General features: G+C 41.4%; 1 protein-coding gene across 10 annotated transcripts in view; it reads left to right on the top strand.

Annotated features, from left to right (window-relative positions):
- Nucleotides 1–23,377, top strand: part of fbxo8 (F-box protein 8) — a 166,461-nt gene that overhangs the window by 105,013 nt on the left and 38,071 nt on the right. For all 10 annotated transcript variants that reach the window (XM_069941069.1, XM_069941079.1, XM_069941063.1 and 7 more), the window contains 2 exons: nt 13,436–13,746; nt 16,293–16,419. In XM_069941069.1, the coding sequence (XP_069797170.1) occupies nt 13,436–13,746; nt 16,293–16,419 (438 nt within the window). The remainder of the gene's footprint in view (nt 1–13,435; nt 13,747–16,292; nt 16,420–23,377) is intronic.

Genomic DNA, 23,377 nt, shown 5'->3' on the forward strand with positions numbered 1-23,377 from the left:
ATGCTTGTCTCCAGTGGTTTTTACAGATGAGTCACGTGTTGATGAGTCCAACATCAACTGAGCAGCTATCAGAGCAATGCTGTATTTTGTTTTGACAAGGTTTTTTGTTGACTTTTGTGAAGTTAGCCTCATTGCAAAGCATTGAGAACAAATTATAAATAATATCTTGGTAATCATCCCATTGTCTGCTCTGGTCTGGAATATGTTGCACAGCCTTGTTTATTGTTGATTCCTGTTATAGATCCCTTGATTAATGTCCAGTCTTGTATGGTCATGAACCAAGCACAAATACCAAATTGGTATGTCCTTCACATAAGTTATGCGAGCAGATAAATTTTGAGAAGGGCATACTAATTTGGTCAAATTGAAGACTTTGAGGTTGACAAAGGCAATGTATAATGGCTGAAACTGCTTTCTTCATTCTCCATTTAGGAAGATGTGTGGTGAAAGGCATATCCAGTTCCCCAGATCAACATTTTTGATTTGGAGAGCTGCTTGTTAGAAAGTAAAGAGACCCTAAACATTTTTCTTGTGACAGACAACAGAGCAACCCCTCCATGATCGCGTTTGAACTGGTCACCATTGCATAAAATCTGTGATACTGTGGAACACATCTTCCCAAATGTGGAAGATGTGATTGAAAGTTTGTGATTGAAGGATTTTGGTGATGATGCCATCTACTGTGCATTTTTTATTTAACTTCTTTTAATTTCTTGTTGGTTATGAAGAGATCTTTCTGTTCCTTCCAGGAGGTAGTCGTGACCTGCCTCCATGGGTGCCTCGTGGACCTTTTACACAGAGCATCTAAACTGGATTTTCTCTGCCTTTGAGCTCTTGTAATTAAAAATAAACATCAAAGACGCATGGGGCGGGGGTGGTGGGGGGAGTCCAAACTTACCCGGCTTCAATCTGTCAAGAGGGATACTACCAATGATGGAGCGTAGTGCTTGGTGACAAATCTAAAATGGTACACCTGTCTTGCCGGATCGAAACGGGAAGGGCTGATGACATCATGATAACATCTTCAGCCTGGCAAAAGTGCAGGAAATTCAAAATTGTAGCATCTGTTGTTCCACCGCCATTTTAAGTGTGCAGCAGTGACACTTCTGGGCGTGTACGTTTTGTGTCACAGTTGGTGCCGATGTTGATGCAATAAACATCCTGTCTCCTTTGCTTCAGGAATCTGGCTTGCATGTGAAATATCTCATGAAGCTGACTTTTTTGTGCCCAGTGTGAACTGTAAGGTAAAACATCATGAGATGGGAATGTGTAAGGAGTTACCCTGTACAGGGCTGTAACAAGAAGGGGAGGTGTCCTTGTACTCCTGTTAGGTAAAACATCATGAGATGGGAATGTGTAAGGAGTTACCCTGTACAGGGCTGTAACAAGATGTGAATGCATCCTTGTACTTACAAGATAAGAAAGACATTGATGGATTGAGAGGCAGGAAGCTAGCAGGGAAAGGATAGCAACAGTTTTAGTCATTGGACAAGTAATGATATGATGATGTTCTAAGCATGTATCCAAGGGTATAAAAAATCACCATTTTGCTGATAACGTCAGAATGCATTCTCCGACTAACATTGTTAGTCGCAAGTGTTACAATCCGGTAATAAAGAACAAAGAACCCTGATTTCGACTCAGTCTGGTGTTTGTCTCACTCATTCATGAACAAAGCAGACCTAACAGAACACACAAGCCGGCTTCCCAAGTCGAGTTGTGTCTACAGAGATACTGTGGATTTGAAGTCTTAAAAGGGTCCTTGGGTGTCGTTCTTTGGCATTAACGGTGCAAAAGAACCAGGTAACATGTGGTGCAGCAAGTAGAGCTGCTGTGTCCCAGGTTTGATCCTGATTTCTGTGGATCCTCCATGTTTCTCTTCAGCCCCTTTTACACAGAGCTTGAAAGCCAGGTTTTATCTGCCTTTTGAGGACTGTGTGAAAGAATCACAAGGTGGAGGGTAGGGGGGGTCTCGACTTGCCCATCTTCAATCCACCTCAGTAGGTAGGCTCAGCGATGGAGCGTAATTGACCCATGGAGCCGGATTTTTTCAGTTCTGTGTGAACATGCAAGCTGCCTTCCTAAAACAGGTTATGTCCACATGAATACTGTGGCTTTGCAGTAATAAAAGGGCTTTTGACTGTATAGATTTCCTCCACATGAGAAAACTTGGTTTATTGTTTAATTGGCAACTTTGTTGCCCTTAATGTGCAAGTAAAGGGCAAAATCTGTTCAAAGTGGGTCAGATTGTGAACCAGCAAAGACTTAAAAGACAATTATAGTGTCAAAGGTACGTAAATAAATTTCAAAGCCACTCCATCTGCTCCAGGTGGCCATCCAGAATTTATGCCTTTTTGCTTTTGGACATTCATTTGTTATTCTCCCATGATAAATCACCTTGGCTTCATCAGCCCATTAATAAGCAATGGTGAAAAAGTGTTTTGACCTTAAAAATTTTAACCAAAGACAGGAATATCATCCTAATGAAAGTTTTTTTTTTAAGTAAGCCAAAGGAAATGTACTGTGAGGCAAAATGATGGTATAATCTAATAGAAGTACTTGTATTTGAAAATGGCCGTGGAGTAGAAATTTGTCCTTGTTCCCTTCTGCAAAGTGTACACTTCAGCAGAATTTGTGTGGTTTTCAAGTTTACTTCTAAATTTTGGCAATGGAGCTTTGCGTGCACTTGGCGTGCATGTGGCCAGGGAACCATTTCTAATGGCTGTTTTTAAAATATGAAAGAATATATCAGAGAAATGGTCTGTCCACTTTTACACCTGCTCAAAGAGTATTTGTTCTTGTATTGATCTCAGATTTCAAATTTCAGATTGATTATCAGAGTACATACATGACATCACATACAATCCAGAGATTCTTTTTCCTGCGGGCAAGGCCACTTATTGGTAATGCAAAAAAAAACTGTCCACAATGTACACATGTTTAAAAAAAAAAGAAATGTGAACAAATAAAGAAATGCTGCTGTCAGAGAGCAACAGCAATCATCAAGGATCCACACCACCCATCTCACACTCCGTTCTCACTGCTGCTATCAGGAAAGAGATGTAGGAGCCTCAAGACTCACCACCAGGTTCATGAACAGCTGCTCCCCCTCCACCATCAGACTCCTCAATGACAAATTCATTCATTACATTCTTTATTTGTTTACATGTATACACTGTGTAGTCTTTTTGCTCTACCAATAAGTGCTAATTTGGCCTTAACAGCAGGAGAAAGAATCTTGGAGCAGTATGTGATTCATGTATGCACTCTGACAATAAATCTGAAATCTCTGCTATTGATGTCCCGTACCAGACTGTAATGCAGCCAGTCAGTTCATCTTTCACCACACATCTGTAGAAATTTGATTTCTGATAGCATACCAAGCCTCCAACTCATTCTTGCCGAGAAACATTGTATTATGCATTAATAGATTCTCCTTGAAAGACCTCAACATAATATGAATTAGTTTGTTTAAAAAGGTTTTGCTCTGAGATTTATCTGTTGCTTCCCATCACCTGTGGGTATTCATGCCAAGAAATGCATCATTTTCCTCTCCAGGTATTCAAGTAAGGTTGGGGACAACCCAGTTAATTGTAGAGCCAAACTTTTGTTTGAGTTTCATTGTCAAAAAATAACCCACACCTCTGTTTCCCTTGCCAATGTACTTTTGCCTTAGTGTAAATATAAATTTGACTTTTTTTTCTGGTGTATACAATTGAAATGTTTAATTCCCAAGTTGATTGTTTTAACAAATATTACTTCTTTTCACTTTTCTCCAGCAGATCCTGCCTGTTGTTTTATTTTTATTTGGGTTAATGAGATGTGACATTTGTCTGTGTACAGTACCCATATTTGTGGAATTGCAGGAAAGATGGGCTTCATTAACCTATCACTTGGCATTCTCTAAATTCTCTTCCATGTATGGTACAGGTCTGGGGTTTTTCCAAGTCAAGTTTATAACCTGCTGTATCATTCTGACCCCACCATCTGTCATCCTGAATTTTTCTATAGCCTAATCCCTCTACCAAATGTGCCAGTGCCTCTGGAATCCAAGCAGAAATGAGTCGGCATCTTGGACTCTGATATGAGTTAAAAGGACCCAAGCTTGACCCTTCTGGAAGATTTTTGGTCCAACAATTAATGATTCTTAATTGAACATTTTGGTTTGCATATTTTTCAATGTGCATCAAACCAAGAAAAATAAGATAAACTAATTGATAACCTATTGCATTGAGAAGGGTTCTTACTTGCACAATCAAGGTACACAAATGTTTGCACATTGAGGGAATCTGTGGCAGAACAGTAAGTGCAATGTTAAGCCAACTCTTCAGAGCAGATCACCAGACTAGTACTGTAGGACAATCTCCTCGAGAGATCTCCTCAGATGGTTATAAACTCGGCCAGCACCATCGTGGCTATTGGCCTTCAGTTGAGGACATCATTAAGAGGCAGAGCCTCAAGGTAGCAGCTTCTATCATCGTGGACTCTCATGGCCTAGGCTATGCCCTCTTCTCACTGCTGTCATGATGAAGGAGGTGTAAGTGGCACTGATTTACCACTACTTACAAACAAAGAATCCACTCACTCGTTTCTTCAGCACCACCACAAAGTCTTTTTTAAATTTGAAGACAAATGAAAACCCTCCTTCCCCCTAAAAAAAACCCAAAGAAAGAAGGAAGAAACAGGAGATTTAAACCATCAAAAACACAATAAACTGGCATGGATCAAAGCAACACCACCGCAACGTGCACCAGGGAACTCAACATTTTAACCCGATATAATCCAAATAAGGGCTCCACACGTTTGAAAAAAAAGATAATTATCACGTAAATTATACCTTTTTTCCCCAGTGGAAGACATGGCCTGAATTCCATATGCCATCTCTGTAATCCCAACTCAATCTCATTTTTCCAAGTAATAGCTATACATTTTCTTGCTATAACCAATGCCAACCTTAAAAACCTCAAAGTCAAACTCAACATTTTTCATTACCTAATAAAAATAATGTTGGATCCATTGGCAATTGAATCTTTAAAAGTCTCTCTAAAAATTCCTTAAGTCGTATCCAAAAAAATGTAACCTTATCACGTTCCCAAGTCAAATGTAAAAAAGAACCTACTTCTTTAAAGCATTGAAAATGTAAATCTGAAGAAATTAAATTAGCACACCAGGAAGTTAACTTTCTTTTATTATCCACTAGATACAATATTACATTCTTAAACTCCCCAACAACACCCAGCTGAACTCCTCTCTTTCTCATTGGCTCACTGCCACATGGGTGATCCTAACATTCTCACTCTTCTCCTGCATCTGAGATTCATCACCCATATACTTACGCTTAACACACCCACATGTCGCATCGTTTACATCATCAACGGTGTCCGGCACCTCTCCCGAGGAAGGCAAGTACGCAACCACGACACACATACAAGGAGCCTGAAAATTCAATGTTACAAAAATAGCTTCTTCCCTTCAGCAATCAGATTTCTGAATGGACAATCAGGAGTGCTATTTATTTATTTTTAGATCTTATATTTACAGAATTATAACTTATCTTAATTTTGCACTTTGTTCTACACAACACTGCTGCCGCAAAACAACAAAATTTGTGACACATGTTCATGTCAATAAACGCAAATTTAATTTAAACCTGGTAAAAGGCTCTTTCAGCCCACGAGCTCCAGCGACCCAAATATCCCAATTAACCCACAACCCCCACACATTTTGGAGAGTCTGAAGAAACCGGAACATCCAAAGGAAAGCTACACAGACCTGTATCAGGAGAACATACAAACTCCTTACAAACAGCGCTGGATTCGAACCTGGGTCACTGGTGCTATAACAGCATTACGCTAACCGCTGTGCTAACTGTGCCGCCGTAGGGAAATAGTAATGTGTTTTCAAATTCAGTAGCCAGAACAATTATTTATCAATAAGGAATACTATTCCCACCATCATTTTATCAGACCAATTATTTGTTTTCAACATGCTTTTGTTGTAAAACCATGTGTCTGGGTGTGAATTTGCATCCCATCAGAGGACTGTGCCCAGAAGAATCCATGCAATTTGAGACTTGTGTAAGCAGTGGATGTTTGAGGCAAAGATCAGATGCTCTCATTTCACTACTGCAATCTCCAACCCTGCATCCCAATTCCTTTCTCCGCCAAAACCTCTAGGCACTCCTTTTGATTCTGTAACTAACTAATTTGCTCAGCTATATGTACCTAATGCAGATTTCTCTATCTGTAGTTCAGCTGGGTAAAGATGGCGATCATTATAAACTCTTCTGTTTATTGTCCGAGTTTGATGGCAATTTTCCATTTTAAGCTTTTCAGTCCTTTGTGTATTTTTATAGCCACACTGAAATGTTTTGTGCTTTAATTTATGTTCTGTCTGAATAGTTATTCATCAATCTCCCAGCTCAGGATGCATACAGCACTGTACGATTTGTTAATTTGGCTTTTAGCTCTGCCTCCTTCATGAGCCAGATAAGTTATTTCCATAAACTTTGAGCTCTCTCTTTCCGAAGACCTGAATGTCTAGAATGATTAGTGGAGGGAGCTTTCCACTGTTTGGCATCCATTTGTGTTTATGGAAATATTAGTGTTCAGTACAAAATGTGTCGTGTTGGAAGAAAAAAATTAATTTGGAAAGTGAAGTTATCATTTATTAGCCTCTCCTCTATGATGTATTGTGGGCCACTAAACTATAAACAGTGAGCAAAGGTGCAGTAGCTACAAGCTGCTGCCCTAATAAACTTGGCATTTCAGATAGCAAAGTAAAGCTGGAAGAAATAATTCATTATGACTGCCTAACATTGTTATTTGTTATTGTTAACATTAAGCTGCTAGTGTTTGGCATAGCTCCAGCAAATTGTTCCTCATTTAATATTATTCATAGCTCCAGACAAATGTATCCTTAATTAATGCTCGACTTGCTTTTGCAAAGGAATTGACCTTAACCTTGTGGTGTTGGGCTTCCTTACAAAATTAGTTGTGATTACTTGCAAAAAAATCCATGCAAAACCATCTTTTTTTTGTATAAGTATGGAAGAGTAAGGCTTGAACGTGACAAAGATTTCAAATTTATACTATAATGGTATCAATAGTTTCAAGTAAAATAATTTCAGTCAGAATCTTACACAACCTTTGGTTTAAACCATGCTTTTGGTCTCCATGTTAAATTATCAAATCTTTGCCAGTTGTTTGCAAGAGCAGGAGTAAACCGGAATGACCTTGCCCTCTCATAAGCCCCTTTCACACTTGAAAGTGGTCCCAGAAATTAATGGCCAATCGGCCTTTAAAGTGTCTAGTATGAAAGGAAAACTGTCTCAACACCAGCGGGAGGTGAAGTCAACTCTGGGGATTGATGGCCTCAACCCCTAGTACAACCTCTGGCGTCCACAGATACCAGCGTTGCAAGCAGGCAAGTGTAGAATAAGCAATTGCATTGTGGGATTTAAATTACTTGTTTTTGCGTGAATGCAGGTATGTGAAGGAAGAAAGGATTAAAATGAAAGTACAAACTTTGCCGTGGGAAAGACGCGGTGGGAGAGAGAGGAAATAAATAGCAATAGCAGACAATTTTTAATTAGTATGGGGAAGTTGGTAGTGCTATAGTGCACAATTTATAAAGACTTTGGGGGGGGGGGGAAGCAGCAGCAGACCTGATTTCCCAGAATGCTGTGCAGCAGAGAAACCCCTCTATGAGTGCATCGTGCATGCAGCTGTGCATACAACCCTTTCTCTGCCGCATGGCATTCTGGGAGGGCAGATCCTCTATCACTTTCCCCCCACAGTATTTCTATATTGTGTGCGATAGCACTACCAACATTCCCATGCTGTTTAAATTGTGTGATAGCGTTACGAACTTTCCCACCCTGCTTAAAATTTGTTTGCTATTGCTATTTATTGCTAACACTTTCCCATGATCCCTTATAAAGGTTTATATAAGCTGGCACAACAGCAGGGGCTGAAAGGCTCATTCCGTTCTGTACATAAAACCTGTTATAATCAGGCGTGATTAATTTTGTTCAAATATAAGATCATACATTGATCAGGATTTAGGGCAGGTCCACCATCACTCAATGCGTCATGATGCGTAGAAGGTAGAACAGTCCTAACCCCCGGGATGACTCTTTGCAAGTGTGAAAATGTTCAGTGTCCCAGTTAGTGTGAAAAGCCAGACCACCATTTCCTATCCTGGGACATTGAATGGCCAATTTAGTGGGACTCAAGTGTGAAAGCAGCTAAAGTGTTTTTATCTCATCTACTTCATCTAGTTTCTTCTTGAATGGCTTGGTTTATTTCCATTACTCCTCTTGGTAGCAACATTCCTGATTTTGTACCACAACTATTGAGGCTTTTAACATCAGGAAAGAATGAACAGATTTAGCTTTTTTCTCTTTTCAAAGAAAGGCTTAGAGTTGAACCTATAGAAAAACTAAAGATTTAATAGGGTAGAAGATGCTTTCACTTGCAGAGTAGTCTGGATCATAAATAAACAATAGTTGCTGAATTCCGAATTTAGTATCTTTAGAATCAGAATTTATTGTCATAAATATATCATGAAATTTGTTGTTTTGTGGCAGCATTACAGGTGCACAAATTGCTATAAAATGTGGTTCATTGTCCATTCAGAAGTCTGATGGCGGAGGGGGAAGAAAGTGATTTTGTACCCTTGGGTGTTCGTCTTCAGGCTTCTGTACCTCCTTCCTGATGATAGCAATGAGAAGAGGGCAAGTCCTGGGTGGTGAGTTTCTTTGGTGAAAGAGGCTGCTTTCTTGAATCACTGCCTCTTGTAGATGTCCTTGATGGAGTGGAAACTGATGCCCATGATGGCATTGGCTGAGTTCACAACTCTCTATAGCCTTTTCCAGTCCTGTGCATTGGCAACTCCATACTAGACAGAGATGCAACCAATCAGAATGCTCTCCACTTGTAGAAATTTGCAAAAGTCTTTGATGACATACCAAATCTCCTGAAACTCCGAACAAAGTATAAGCACTTAGCGAGCCTTCTTCATAATTGTATCAACATGAAGGCTCAACAATAGGTCTTCCGAGATATTGACACCCACTACTGATCCCTCGATGAGGACAGGTTTATGTTCTTCTGGTTTCTCCCTTCTGGAGTCCACAATCAGTCCCTTGGTTTTGCTAAGGTTGTTATTGTGAATCCACTCAACTAACTGATCTATCTCTTCCTCATTGCCGTCTGCGATTCTGCCAATATCCATGGTGTCATCGGCAGATTTGTAGATGGCACTTGAATTATGCCAAGCCACATAGTCATAGGTGTAGAGAGTAGATCATTGGGTTCAGCATGCTCAAAGTAATCTGAACAGGCTGCACTATGATGTGGAAATTAATAGCTTTGATGCACTTGAGGTGAAATTTTAATGGGGTTGAGTCTAATGTGGATCACGTCAAAGTTAGGGCAACTACCCTGCTGTTCTGTTAATGATTAGAAGGATCCTGTGTTGCTTGGCTAACTATTGGTTATAAATCTGCTGACAGCACCACCATTGGCTGAATACCCGGAAATAATGAAGTGAAATACAGGATGAGCAGCAAAAACCTGGTTGGTGTCAGAACAGCAATCTTGCTTTCTATGTCAACAAGACCAAGGACCTTGTTGTGAATTTCATAAAGGAGAGGCTGTGGGAGCATCCACCTATGTTCTTTGATGGGGTGGTGCAGAAGTACGATAGTAACTTCAAGTTCCTGGAGTCCACATATCAGAGGACCTCTTCTGGAGTCAGCGCATCAAGGCAACTGTGAAGAAGGCACACCCATGCCTCTACTTCCTTTAAAAAGTCTGAGAAGATTTGCATTGTTGTTGAATACTCTTATCAAACCTGCAGGCATACTGTGGAAGATGCATTGACTGGTTGCATTATGGCCTGGTTTGGCCATTTGAAGGCCCAGAAATATGGAAGGTCACAGAAAGTACACAACATTGTGGGCTCTGACCTCTCTTCCATTGAAGACATGTTTGTGAAGTACTGCCACAAGAAGGCAGTCAGCATCATAAAGGACACCATTTACACTGATCACAACTTCTTCTTACTGCTACCTTCAGGAAGAAGTGCACATGTCTGGTCCAGCACCTTGATGTTCGAGAACTTTTTTTAGTTCAACAGCTATTAGGGTTTTGAACTTCCCTTTGCTACCCTAACCATAAGCTTGGGCCACCAAAATACCTGTACTATTGAAATCCCATTTCCATTAACTGTAACGATGAATATTTATCTATCTTTATCTTTCTGTACTAGGTAATTTAATGTATAATTTTGTAGTTGGTGTATCTTTTGTACCTTTTGGCTAGAGCAGAGAATTTGGGTGCATATCTGCACTGTATCTGTGTACAGGTAAACTCATCATTATTAGCTTGGAGTATGCTCTTTATGCCTGTACCTGGTTGTAGTCTACTGCTGAGGTTGTCTCTTGTCTGACTGACATGAGCTAGCTTAGTTCTAGGCCAAACTTATCAAAAACATAAGGCTCTCCCCTGGATTCCTTCAACAGCCTGATTTCCATACTCACTGGCTGCCTTATCATTTAATTTGCATTGAACAGGTTTTCATGTATTCATAAATCACTCTAAAAAAAATTGTAATATAATAGGTGCTGATATGCAGTTAAAGGTTCTCTTCATTGCCCTGATATTGGATGATATCAGACTTGGAGGTGCAGTTTGCAGAAGGGCATATAAATAAAACCTTTTATTTTTGGGATATGATTTAATATTTTTGAACAGGTATGAAGGATATCTAGGCACTGAATCGGATGCATAGAAGATCAAATCATAGACTCCTTCAGATATGCAGCTTTACAATAGGCTCTCTAGCACACAAAGTCTGCAATGACACTAAGCACATGCCAGCTCCACAAAGAAATTTTTAAACTAGTATCGGAATGGTGTCCGGGTATAGCCCGCTTTATGAAACTGGAGAGTTCCTATGAAACCTTTCGTAATGGTGTAAAGCAAAGACCATTCACTATTATTTGAGGCTATTTTTGTAAAAGCGAAAACCCATTCAAATCCTTTCATAAAGGTGAACACGGGTTTCTTCGTAAAAGCAAATTTTCATAAAGCAAGTATTCGTAAAATGTGGTATACCTGTACTCATCAAGAAATAATAAACAGACATGGTTTCTTTCTTAAAGTGAAAGGTTTGGGTGACTAATATGATAGTTCTTGATAGGTTAAACACCTAAAATGGTCCCACTTAGAGGCAAGAGCATGCCTAGAGATTATCAGAATAAGAAAAATTGTAAATCCTGAAATTAAAACAAAACTGTTGGAATCATTCAACTGCTATTTTTAAGGGGTCAGATCCTTGAATCATAAATATTAACGTGGCCTCATTGGAAAAAGTTGCTGTTCCTGGTGCGATTTATTTTTATAAAATGTCTATTCAGTGTATTTTTTTAAAGATTTCTGTGCAGGTGGAAATATTAAGAGAAGCAGCATGTTGACTTATTGCTGAGAATTTGGAGTTTAAGAATATAGGGTTTGTGTCCGGATAAAGGATCATGTACTTGTACTGCCAAAATATAAAAATTGGCATAAGGAATAAAAATACACTCAGAAATTTGTGTGAAAAAGGATAACTTGTGTCAGCTTTCTATTCTTGAGGCATGTGGGTAATGCAGCATTGTTTATGGAAAATTATGATGCAGGCCCCTTTTCTACCCCACTGGGGGAGGGTGTCACCCAGAAAGGGTATTAAAGGTTACGGAGAGAAGGCGGGGACGGGGTACTGAACTTTAAGATCAGCCATGATCTCGTTGAATGGCGGAGCAGGCTCGAAGGGTCGAATGACCTACTCCTGCTCCTATCTTCTATGTTTCTATGTTTCTAAGAGTTGAAAGGAAATTAGACTGGTGAATCTCCAAGGTGAGAGCATTGACCGATTAAAGACTATATTCACTGGGCTATTTGGGTCAGCGTTCTTTGGAGCTTAGAATGAGTGACGACCTTGTTGAAATGTATATCCAAAGAGAGCTTGACAACATAGATATTGAACCAGTGAACAAGGGGACATGCAAAAATAGCAAGCTCTTCTTTTAAAATTTGGTTGCATAGCAATTTCTTCTCTCATAGGAGTCTTTGGAATTCTTTTCTCACAAGGGTAGTGTAGGTCAAGTAAATTGAGATTATTTAAGGTGGACAGAAGTAAATATCTGAAAGATTGAGGTTAATGGGTAACTGGCACGTTAGTGAGTTGAAGCCAGCATAGATCAGCCGTGATTTATATTAAATAGCAGGGCAGGCTACTCTTATTTCTTGTGTTCTTAAGACACATTGGGGACCTGCTGAAATTCCTTGGTCGCCATTGGTTGACATGATTTAAGAGGATGTTGCCAGGAACTCATGGGGAGGGGGGGAGGTGGGGGTCTCAGCATTCAGGAGAGGTTAAACAGGCTAAGACTTCATTCCGTTTTCACAGAGATATATCAATCATGAACAGAATAAATCTGGTAAACACAGTCTTTATCCTCAAAGTAGGAGAATCAACAGCCAGAGGGCATGGGTTTAAAAAAAGTGAGGGAAAAAGATTTAACAGGAGCCTGAAAGGTAACTTTTTTTTTACAGAGGGCCGTGAATGTATAAGAACAGGCTGCCGGAGGTGATGGTTGCAGCAAGAACTATTGCAACATTTAACAAACAATTGGATGGATTTTTGGATAGGATATGTTTAGAGGGACATGGGCCAAACACAAACAGGTGGGACAAGTGTGGGTGGGGCACTGTTTGGTTAAGGCAAATTGGGTTGAAGAGCTTGTTTTTAGGTTGCGTGACTCTTGACTTTATGACAGATTGTGGTGCTGTTAACTCCTGTGTTTTTGGTCTCCACCATTATGGAAGCTTACTCCATCTGTCTATGTATCCAATATTTCATCAGAGACCATGGTCTTGCAAAGAATGTAGAATAATCTGAAGCCAGATTGGATACTTACTTAAAAATACGAGTCTTGGCAAGCATTATGGAATATCCATCTGCAGGGAGGATAATTTCTCATAATGCTTGGCTCTAATTTCCTCTATAAGTGCATTTATTTTCCAGGCATTGGGTAGGAACCCTTTATTTTTATTTGTATGAATAATTAGATTGCTATTAATCATGATGGACCAAGACCTTTATTTATTTAAATGATGACATTATTCCTGATGTGAAGGGCATTTCATTGTGATGGATCTTAATTTGTAGTTTTGTAATTTAGAAGTCGCCCACTTTCTAATTCTGCTGTGTTTATGTAACGTTGGTAGAAAGTTGAACGTTACACTCCGCTTGATTACACCATGTACGTCTTTGTTAAATTACCTCCTTGAAAATCCTTCTCCCACTGTCACTTACTACCCCATACAATTTCTTGTTCATTCTCAGTTTTTTGCAAACTGTGTTCCATTTCTTTCATTTTATTCAGATGGGGCAAGTACTGTGGAGGGTTGCAAGAAACCAACAACTACAGCACCAAAGATACAGTGAAGAAGGTTACTACCTTGTAGAACATGACAGGAGGCATGATGCAGTAAATCGGAAGCAGGTCGAGGTTGGGATTGATATCTATCACATCCTGAGAGTTGGCAGATCAAAAGCAGAGCACGGGTTTCCAGATCTGGAACTATTGCCCCCGGAGCTAAGCTTAACCATTCTTTCATATTTGAACGCAACTGACCTCTGCTTGGCTTCATGTGTCTGGCAGGACTTAGCTAATGATGATGTTCTCTGGCAAGGGTAAGTGCCATCTTGTGCTGTCCCTCATCACCTTGACCACGTGAAAGCTATTGCTCAAATACCTCTTGTATTTCCATATGGCATTTGAGAGTTAATCATGTTTCCAATCAAACCCATGGCAAACACTGAGGAAATTATCTTTATAAACTTACATCAAAAATTCTCCGGACTTGTGTCTTCAACAATGAGTAATGCTGCAATCATAACTCCAATAATTTGTTCAATTAGTTATAGATGTGACAATTTTGCAACTCTTATTAAAAAAAAATTAGATATTCCAGGAATTTGAGAGGAGTTACTTAAAGTTGAGATTACAAACTTGTGTTAATCTTTTCATGTAGTTTCATATTTTTCCATACATTGCAGTAAAATTATTTATTTTAAATTTGTTAGCATTCTATTCAGCTATAATGTAATTCTCTTAAACTAATATTATTTGTAGAAGTTGTCAGGATAAGACATTTGAGATTGTAGAAAGAAGAGCAGCAGGATGAACACATTTGCATCGTTTCCTCAGACACTCAATCTCTATCTGTCATGTGGAGACATAAGTGGCTGAAGATTCTGGAATCTTAAGCAAAAAAAAACAAACTGCAGGAGAAACAAGGTGGATCAAGCATTCTGTGGAGGCAGAAATATTCAGTGCTTTGAGTTGAGATTCTGCATCAGGACTGAGAGTGCAGAGGGATAACCAGTATATAGGAGTAAGAGGGAGTAGTGAGATAGAAGTTGTAGGAAATAGGTGGAACTAGATAAGGGAGAGATGATTGGCAGATGGGAAAGTTGAACCAAGGCGCAAAATACCCAGATAGAAGTAGGTAATTGACAGGTGGATAGAGATGGCAGGGGGTGATGAATCTTGGATGGGTGGAAAAGGTAAAAAAAATAGAGTGATGCCCTGGATAGACTAATGGTAGTGGGAAAGGAATATTGGGTGGAGATAAATTGCCAAAATGAGAAAATTCAATGTTCATCCCTTTTGAACGGTCAGCTCCCCAGATGAAATGTGTTATAAAGACCATAGAGCAGAATTGGATCATTCGGGCCATTGGGTCTGCTCTGTCTTTCAAATTATGACTGGTGTATTTTCCTCTCAATCCTATTCTCCTGCCTTCTCCCCATAACCTTTGGCATACTTCCTAATCATGAAACTATCATCCTCTACTTTAAATATACCCATTCACTTGGCCCCCACAGCTGACTGTGGCAATGAATTCCACAGATTCCTCATCTTTGTTCTCAAGAGATGTCCTTTTATTCTGAAGCTATGCCCTCTGGTCCAAGACTCTCCCACAACTGAAAACGTCTTCTCCATGTTCATTCGATCCATCACTTTCAATATTTGGCATATATCAATAAGATTCCCCCCATTCTTCTAAACTCCAGCACATCCAACCCCAAAGCCATCAAATGCTTCTTGTTTGTTAAAAACATACCAAAATGATGGAGGAATTCAGCCAATATTTTCAGCATCCATAAAAATCAAAGGCATATTGCTGACATTTCAGGCCTGAGTCCCTCCTTCAAGGACTAAGCAGGATGAGCTTAGAAGCAGGAAAAAGGCAGAGGTGGTGGAAGGTGATAGGGGAAGAAGTGGGGGGAGGAGAGTGGGGCAGTGGTTTAACCGAAGGTCAGAAAAGTTGATATGAATGCCATTTGGCTTGATGCTCAAAGGAAGCTGCCAGAGGAAAGTGGTAGAAGCAGTTCAAAAGACATTTAGATGGTTACATTGTAGGAAGAGTTTAGAGGGATATGAGCTTAAGCACAGGCAAAAGGGACCAGTGTGGTTTGGATGAACAAGTTGTGCCAAAGGACCTGCTTCTCAAACAGACCACCAGTGCTCTTCAAAATGGTCATCTTGTCCACCCTTGGTCTCAACGATATTGAGGAGGTGCATTCAACAGAAGAGGAATTCTTGCTCCAAAAAATGTTTGTTTGAAAATATTATAAAATTTGCCTAATTGTGAGAAATAAGGAACTTTGTTAATTATGCAAATTTGCACACAATTTGAAGACCACCAGTTGGCGCAAATTTTTGAGTATCTAAATTTCTTTACTTCAAGGGGTTTTGAGTATATAAATTTCTTTACTTCAAGGGGTTTTTAACTCAGCAATATTTCTTTTATTTGTTCTCCAAGTCAACATAGAGAAATTGATAGTTGAATGTATCAAATGTTATGTACCTCAGCCATAAAAAGGATAAATAGAGCATGCCAAATGAATTGGTTCGTAACTTGATAACAGAAATTCTTTGAAGCTGTTTTAAATTAATTGAATGGTTGACTCTCAATGTTAGGATTCAGTCTGGGAATTTAAATAAAATGTTTTTAAAAATGGCAAGTAGAAGTACCAGTAAGTCTTGATAAACTACCAATATGCAGCAATACCTTGAAGGGCTCAGGCCCGAAACATTGGTCTTGTATCTTTACCTTCTATGGATGCTGCAAGAACTCCTGAGTTCCTTCAGCATTTTTGTGTTTACTACAATAGCGGAGCCTGCAGACTTTTGTGTTTCACGCCAATAAGCAGCATGAATTTTATTTCAGGTTGTGCAAGTCGACCTGGGGTCACTGTTCCATATACTATAGAGTCCATCCTTCAGGTTTGAACTACAGGCAACTCTACATGCAACTAGATGAAGGCAGCCTTACCTTCAATGCTAATCCTCATGAGGTAATTGAATGCTACATGACCATAATCTAAATGCAATGTAAAACTAAGTTTTTTCATTTAAGTGGAAATAACTGTAATAGCTGTGTCATCTTTTAATTTCCAAAGCTGGATTGTAAAAACATAAAAATAATCTGATTTTTTTTTCTTCAGCTGCAACATTAGTACATTGAGCCCCTAATGACAGAAATGTTTCTTGCTCTCCTGGGGTGGTGGTTGGGGGGAATTAGCTGGAGGATGGAGGATAGCAACTTGATCTTGTATTCCAGCCATTTTTAATCTTTCATCATCTATGCTCTGGACTGGGTCCATGGGTAATCCCTGAGTCTCGTTGGCACATTGATGCAACTGGTAGAGTTGTTGTCTTGCAGCTCTAGCATACCAAATTCAACACTAACTTCCAGTTCTATGGCATTTGATTGTTTTCCTTGTGACCACATGGTGTTTCTTCGGGTTGCTCTAATTTTCTCCCACATACCAAAGATGTATGGAATAGTAGGTTAATTAGCCATTACAAATTACCCCTGGTGTGGGGGGAAGTGGATAGTAATGTGGGAAGAATAAAATAGGATTAATGTAATTGAGTGCTTGATAGTCAATAGCATTTTTTTTTTAAAAAGATGGCAATAACATTTTAATGCCAGCCTGCCTTCTGGGACCTGTTCTCTCTCCAATGTGCACCCATCTTTCACCCTTCCCCCATCCCATCCAGCCCACACACCCACCAATCTCCAATCTTGTCCTAACTGCAAAGGTAATTAAATTAGAGCTGGTGCACTTTAATTTTTTTTTCTTATTTCTGTTTGCTTCCTGAACCCAGTTCCTGTGCTAATCCTAGCCTCTCATCTCTTCCTCCTGCATCCCCCCACCCCTCTAGGTACTAGAGATTTCAATTGTGCAAGTTACATGCAATGTTCTGCTGTTTGAAGGTTTTACAACTGGAAAATCAGTGAAACATAGAAAATAGGTGGAGGAGTCGGCCGTTTGGCCCTTCAAGCCTACACTGCCGTTCATTATGATCATGCCTGATCAGTACCCAGTTACTGCCTTCTCCCCATACCCCCTAATCCCCTTGGCCACAAGGGCCAAATCTAATCTACACTTAAATATCGACAGGGAACCTGCCTCAACTACTTCCTGTGGCAAAGAATTCCACACATTTACCACTCTCTGAGAGAAGAAATTTTGCCTCATCTCAGTCCTAAAAAAATTCCCCCTTATCCTTAAACTCTGGCCCCTGGTCCTGGTTTTTCCCAGCATTGGAAACAACCTTCCTGCTAGTCTGTCTAAACCCTTAAGAATTAAGGTGAATAAATGTTTAAATAAACATTTGTTAATACAATATATGGCTAGAAATAATTCTGTCAAACTCAGAGTGATGGAAATTAATGTGAATTTTTAAAATATATATTCGTAACCCATCTTTATTTGTGTTTACAAAGTTGTGGATGTAACCTGTGAAAATGGGTCTATATGCCATAAATTGGAAATTCAAAAATGCTCAGTCTTTTTAGTACATTGGTTTGGTTATTTATACCTGACATCACTTCTTCAAAACATGATCTTTCGCTAACATAAATTTTGGAGCCTGCAAATTAAATAATTTGAACCATATTTTATTTCTCTATTGACTTGTGAGGTGTTCCAATGGAAATAATGTTTATTTAAATAAAAGATTACTGTATGATTATGGATTACTCTCAGTAATTAGCAACTACTTTTATAGGGTATTTTTGACAAATTTTTAGGTTCTACTAAAACTGTAGTGTAAATATCAATGTTGCTAATATTAACTGAACCAAAGAAATAAAGATTGTGCCATAAAGCACCTCCTCTCCCCGTGGCATTCTGTCTGCTCATTGAAGCTTGCAAATAAATCTTTCATTCTAAAGACAAAGTATGAGAGACATGGGGCAGTCAGCAATATGTGTGACTCAAAATAACAATGACATTTGTGTTTTAAATTTCCAAACCACCATGATTGCCACATTTATGTAGCTTATTAAATACTGAAGGGAGCAACCAGCAATAAATGCGAAGTGTTGCACTGTGGAAAGTTAAATTCGAGCTTGCAAAATGAAAGGCCATTCCTTGGATTGTGTTAATGAACAGAGACCTAGGGGTAGAAGTGTTGCACTGTGGAAAGTTAAATTCGAGCTTGCAAAATGAAAGGCCATTCCTTGGATTGTGTTAATGAACAGAGACCTAGGGGTAGAAGCACACATTTGCCTGCTTGCCTTATTGAGGACACTGAATATGAAAGCTGGTATGTTACAAATTTACAAGGCGTTGGTGACACTGCATTTGAAGTACTGTATTGTACCATTTTCATCAGTTAGCTGGATAAGTTAGAAAGATTCACAAAGGTTTTAGTGGGACTAGAGGGCATGAGTTGTGAGTGACTGGAATAGGCTGGTATTTTTTTCTTCCTTAGAGCACAAGAGACTGAGGGGTTACTTTCATAGAAGCAAATAAAATCACAGGGCATAAATAAAGTGAAAGTTCACTATCTTTTTTTCCAGATAAGGGGAGTGTAAAACTGAAGCACAGGTTTAAGGTGAGACACCATTTCATGACGGCCATGGGTATATGGAATGAGCTGCCAGAGGAAGCTGTACAATTCGTATTTAAAGCCATAGAACATAATAGCACAGAAACAGGCCATTTTTCCCTTCTCATCTATGTCAAACCATTTTTCTGTCTAGTCCTACTGACCTACACCCACCCTCCATCCCTCTGACATCCATGTACCTGTCCAAATTCTTCTTAAATACCCACATTCACCACTTCAGCCAGCACTCCTACCACACTCTGTGTGGAGAAGTTCCCCCTATGTTCTCCTTAAACTTTTTCCCTTTCAACCTTAACCCATGTCCTCTGGTTTCTATCTTACCTACCCTCAGTGGAAAAAGTCTACCAATATTTACTCTGCCTCTCTCCCTCAAAATTTTAAACATCCCTCTCTATTGTAATGCTCCCTGATTCCAAGCCCAAAGCTCCAATATTTGGGTACAGAAGCAGGCTTGCTCCATTCCAGCAGGTTTACCTTGTTTCTTTGCCTGACTCATCATTGAATTCAACTTTACTAAATAATGCCATAATCGGGAACAATTTGAACTGGATTTGCTGCATCTCCATGCGTCATATATAGGTATATATTAAACAGAAATACTGTCTGTTACCCAAAATATTGCAGTCATGCTATTGGACGTTGAAGTTTACCACTTTTTTTTGTTGTTGAATGAGGTAGGTTTTTAGAAACTTTTTTGCTGCCTTTGTTGGATGCCTGACTTGTTAAGTTCCTAAAGCACTTTGTGTGTTGTTTTTGGATACGACAAGTATGATTTGACCCTGAAGATGCTACTGATTTAATGAGCTATCAACTTTCAGTATTTTTCTGGCAGTTGCCCTGAATGGCAATATCACAGATTTGTAGCACAAACCGTAAAATTGATTGAAACATTATATGAAAGAACATTTGTGAAATTGAACTGTGGCCGTCTACCATAAAGAAACACACACACTTGCAGTGTGGGAGGTTAAGATCTGACTTTATTGAGGCTGGAAATACTCCTTTTATAAAGTTCCCACCGTTTAGTTGATTGGCTGACATCAGCTGCATGAATAACATAAACAGGATCCCTACCCACAGAAACGTTCTTGCGTATGAATACCCTTCTTCCCCAGCCTGGTGTTGCTTTGTTAGCTGGTAGGCCTGGCCAGTGCTATTTTAGGGTTGCTGGTCTTGCACTGCCCCAGCTTCCAATCGCGCCGGTTCGTTATGCTAGGGGTCATGTTAGTGAGTTATGCCGCTGTTTATTACTGCACATTGTGCCTGCTTGTTTTCCCCCGATGTCCAGTTCGAAGGTGGCCCCATTGTTCTGGACGACTCGCAAGGGGCCTTCATAGGGATTCAATAGCGGTGGACAGTGTGGCCCTCTGCGCATGAGTCTTTGAGATCTTTGGAAATGTTGAACTTGGCTTGCCCATGTCTGGAGGGTGGGGTCAGAGCCAGATTACTGACCTTTTCACGCAGCCTGTCCAGGAAGATGGTTGTATCCTCCTATTGACCTCTGGCTGGTGGGACAAAACCCCGGGACCATGAGTGGAGCTCCTTTGACAAACTCGGTGGAGGATGTGTGGAGGTCTTTTTTTGGTGCTATACAAATGCCCAGCAGTGCCCACAGCAGTTCGTCCACCCAGTTGGGGCCCTTGAGTCTGGTCATAAGGGCAGCCTTGAGGTGCCTGTAGAAGCACTCCACCATCCCGTTGGACTGCGGGTGGTATGTTGTCATGTGGTGTCGCTGCACGCCCCACAAGTTGGCAACGTTGGTCCACAGGCTGATGGTGAATTGTGTGCCTCTGTTGGAAGTTGTGTGGCATGGTAGTCAGAACCTTGCTACCCAGGACAAGAGGAGTGCCTTGGCGCAGGACTTGGTGGATGTGTTGGCCACGGGGATTACTTCTGGCCACTGAGTGAATTGGTCGACCACCGTGAACAGGTAGTGAAAACCCTGCGAGACTGGTAAGAACCCCACTATGTCCACGTGAATTTGGTCAAACCTTCATTCCATTGGTTTGAAAGGCTGTGGGGGGACTTTAGTGTGCTACTGTACTTAGGCTGCTTGGCACTGCGTGCATGTCTTGGACCACCTGCTGACTTGTTTCCGCAATCCATGCCATACTTTCTTGCTGGCCACCAGCCAGATCATAGTCCTGATCGATGGATGTGCCAGCCCGTGGATGGAGTCGAAAATTCGTCGCCTCCATGCCATTGGGACGATAGGCCGAACCTGTCCAGTGGACACATTGCACAAAACGGTAGTATTACCTGTGCTGACTGGGATGTCTTGAAGCTGCAGCCCCATGACAGCATTCCTATCCTGCGACTGTGACTCCGTCAGTATCACAAAGTCCAGTCCGTTGGCCAGAGAATGAATGCTCTGTCTTGACAAGGTGTCCGCGACCACGTTGTCTTTTCCTGATGTGCCTCACATTGGTGGTATACAAGACCAGTGTCTCTGCTGGCGGGCCGACCAATGATCGGAGATCTTAGCCAGAGCAAACATCAGTGGCTTGTGGTCCGTGAAAGCTCTTCCTTAGAGGAAGTACCAGAAATGGCGGATGACTAAGTACAATGCCAATCACTCTCTGTCGAAAGCACTGTACCTTACTTCTGGGGGCCGCAGATGCTTGCTGATGAAAGCTAGTGGATGCCACCTTCCTTCCTTCCATCTGCTACTCCAGAACATCACCAATCACTGTTCTTGAGGCATCAACCATGAGGGCTGTGGGTGTGTCTGGCCTGGGGTGGGCCAGGAGCGCAGCATGAGCCAGGGTTTCCTTTGCTTCCACAAATGCTCATGCGGAGTCGTCGTCCCAGGTCAAGTTCTTTGGCTTGCTGGCCATCAGGGTGAAAAGTGGGCACATCCCTTGAGCAGCTGTAGGGAAGAACCTGTGATAAAAGTTGATCATCCCCACAAACTCCTGCAGTCCTTTGTTCGTACTGGGCCTTGGGAAGTTACAGTTGGCTTCCACCTTGCTGGGTAGTGATGTGACCTCACATTTGGCAATCCTGTGACCCAGGAAGTCAATTGTGCTTAGTCCAAACTGGCATTTGGCCAGGATGATAGTAAGGCCATTGGTGGTATTCTCACACCAGGCCCACTTTGGAGAAGATTGTCACTCTGTGCAAGTTTTCCACCGAGTCCTGGATATGCGGCAAGGGGTAACGATATAGAGTGGTGGCCTCGTTGAGGCAGTGGTAGTTGCTGCACAGTTTCCAGCCCCCAGATGCTTTAGGTACCATGTGCAGGGGAGAAGCCCATGAACTGTCCGACCACTGAACGATGCCTAACTCCTCGAGCTTTCGGAACTCCTCCTTGGTCAGTCGGAGCTTCTCCGCGGGAAGTCGCCTTTCCCTTGTGTGGAGCAGTGGACCCTTGGTAAAAATGCAATGCCTGATGCTGTTTTGGGCATCTCTACCATGAACTGAGGGGAAAGGATTGCCGGAAACTTGGCTAGCACCTTGGAGAACTCATCTGAGCTGTGGACAGAGTCCAGATGCAATGCCAGGAACCCTGCGCCCCTCAGTGCGAAGGTTTGGAAGGTCTCAGTGTGCATGAGTCTCTTGCCCTTAAGGTCCACTGGGAGGTTGTGGGCCTGCAGGAAGTCCACTCCGAGGAGTGGTTGTTCCACTGCAGCCAACGTGAACTCCCACAAGAATTGACTGCCTCCAAACTGCAGCTTGGCCCTACGAGTACCATAGGTCTGTATGCTGCTGTTGTTGGCAGCCCTCAACGCATGGCCTGCTTGCCTGAGTCTACTGTCCAACCCTGTCGAGAGCATCACACTGACCTTCACTCCTGTATCCACCAAAAACTGTCTTCCGGACAGGCAGTCACATACGTACAGGAGGCTCCCTCGATGGCCAGTCCGCCGTGGCCATCAGAGACGGCTGGCCTTGTCATATCCCTGAAACTCGCAGGGTGACTGGCATTGGTGGGCCTTGACGCCCCATCTTTGGTGGTAGAAACACCATCTCTCCTTGGACTCATCCGTGTCTCTTGCCTGCCACTCCTTTCTTGGGCCTGCCTCGGTCTGGTTGCGAGACTGAAGCTGAGCACTTCTGTTTCTCCTTCCACAGAATGTCTGCCCATGCTGCGACTTTCCGGGGGTCGCTGAAATCCATGTCATCCAGGAACAGCTGGATGTCCTCGGGCAGCTGCTCCAAGAATGCCTGCTTGAACATGATGCTGGGTTTGTGGTCTCCCAGGAGGGCTAGGATCTCATTTTTGAGTGCTGACGGGGATCTGTCTCCTAGCCCATCCAGGTGGAGCAACCGTGCCCCTCTCTCTCGCCGCAAGAGTCCGAAGGCCTCAGTCATTAGCTCTTTGAAGACAGTGTAAGTACCTTCTGATGGTAGCCTGTGGATGAAGTTGGCCACTCTATCTGCAAAATC

The sequence above is a fragment of the Narcine bancroftii genome, chromosome 1 (assembly GCF_036971445.1).
Source record: "Narcine bancroftii isolate sNarBan1 chromosome 1, sNarBan1.hap1, whole genome shotgun sequence".
NCBI lineage: Eukaryota > Metazoa > Chordata > Chondrichthyes > Torpediniformes > Narcinidae > Narcine > Narcine bancroftii.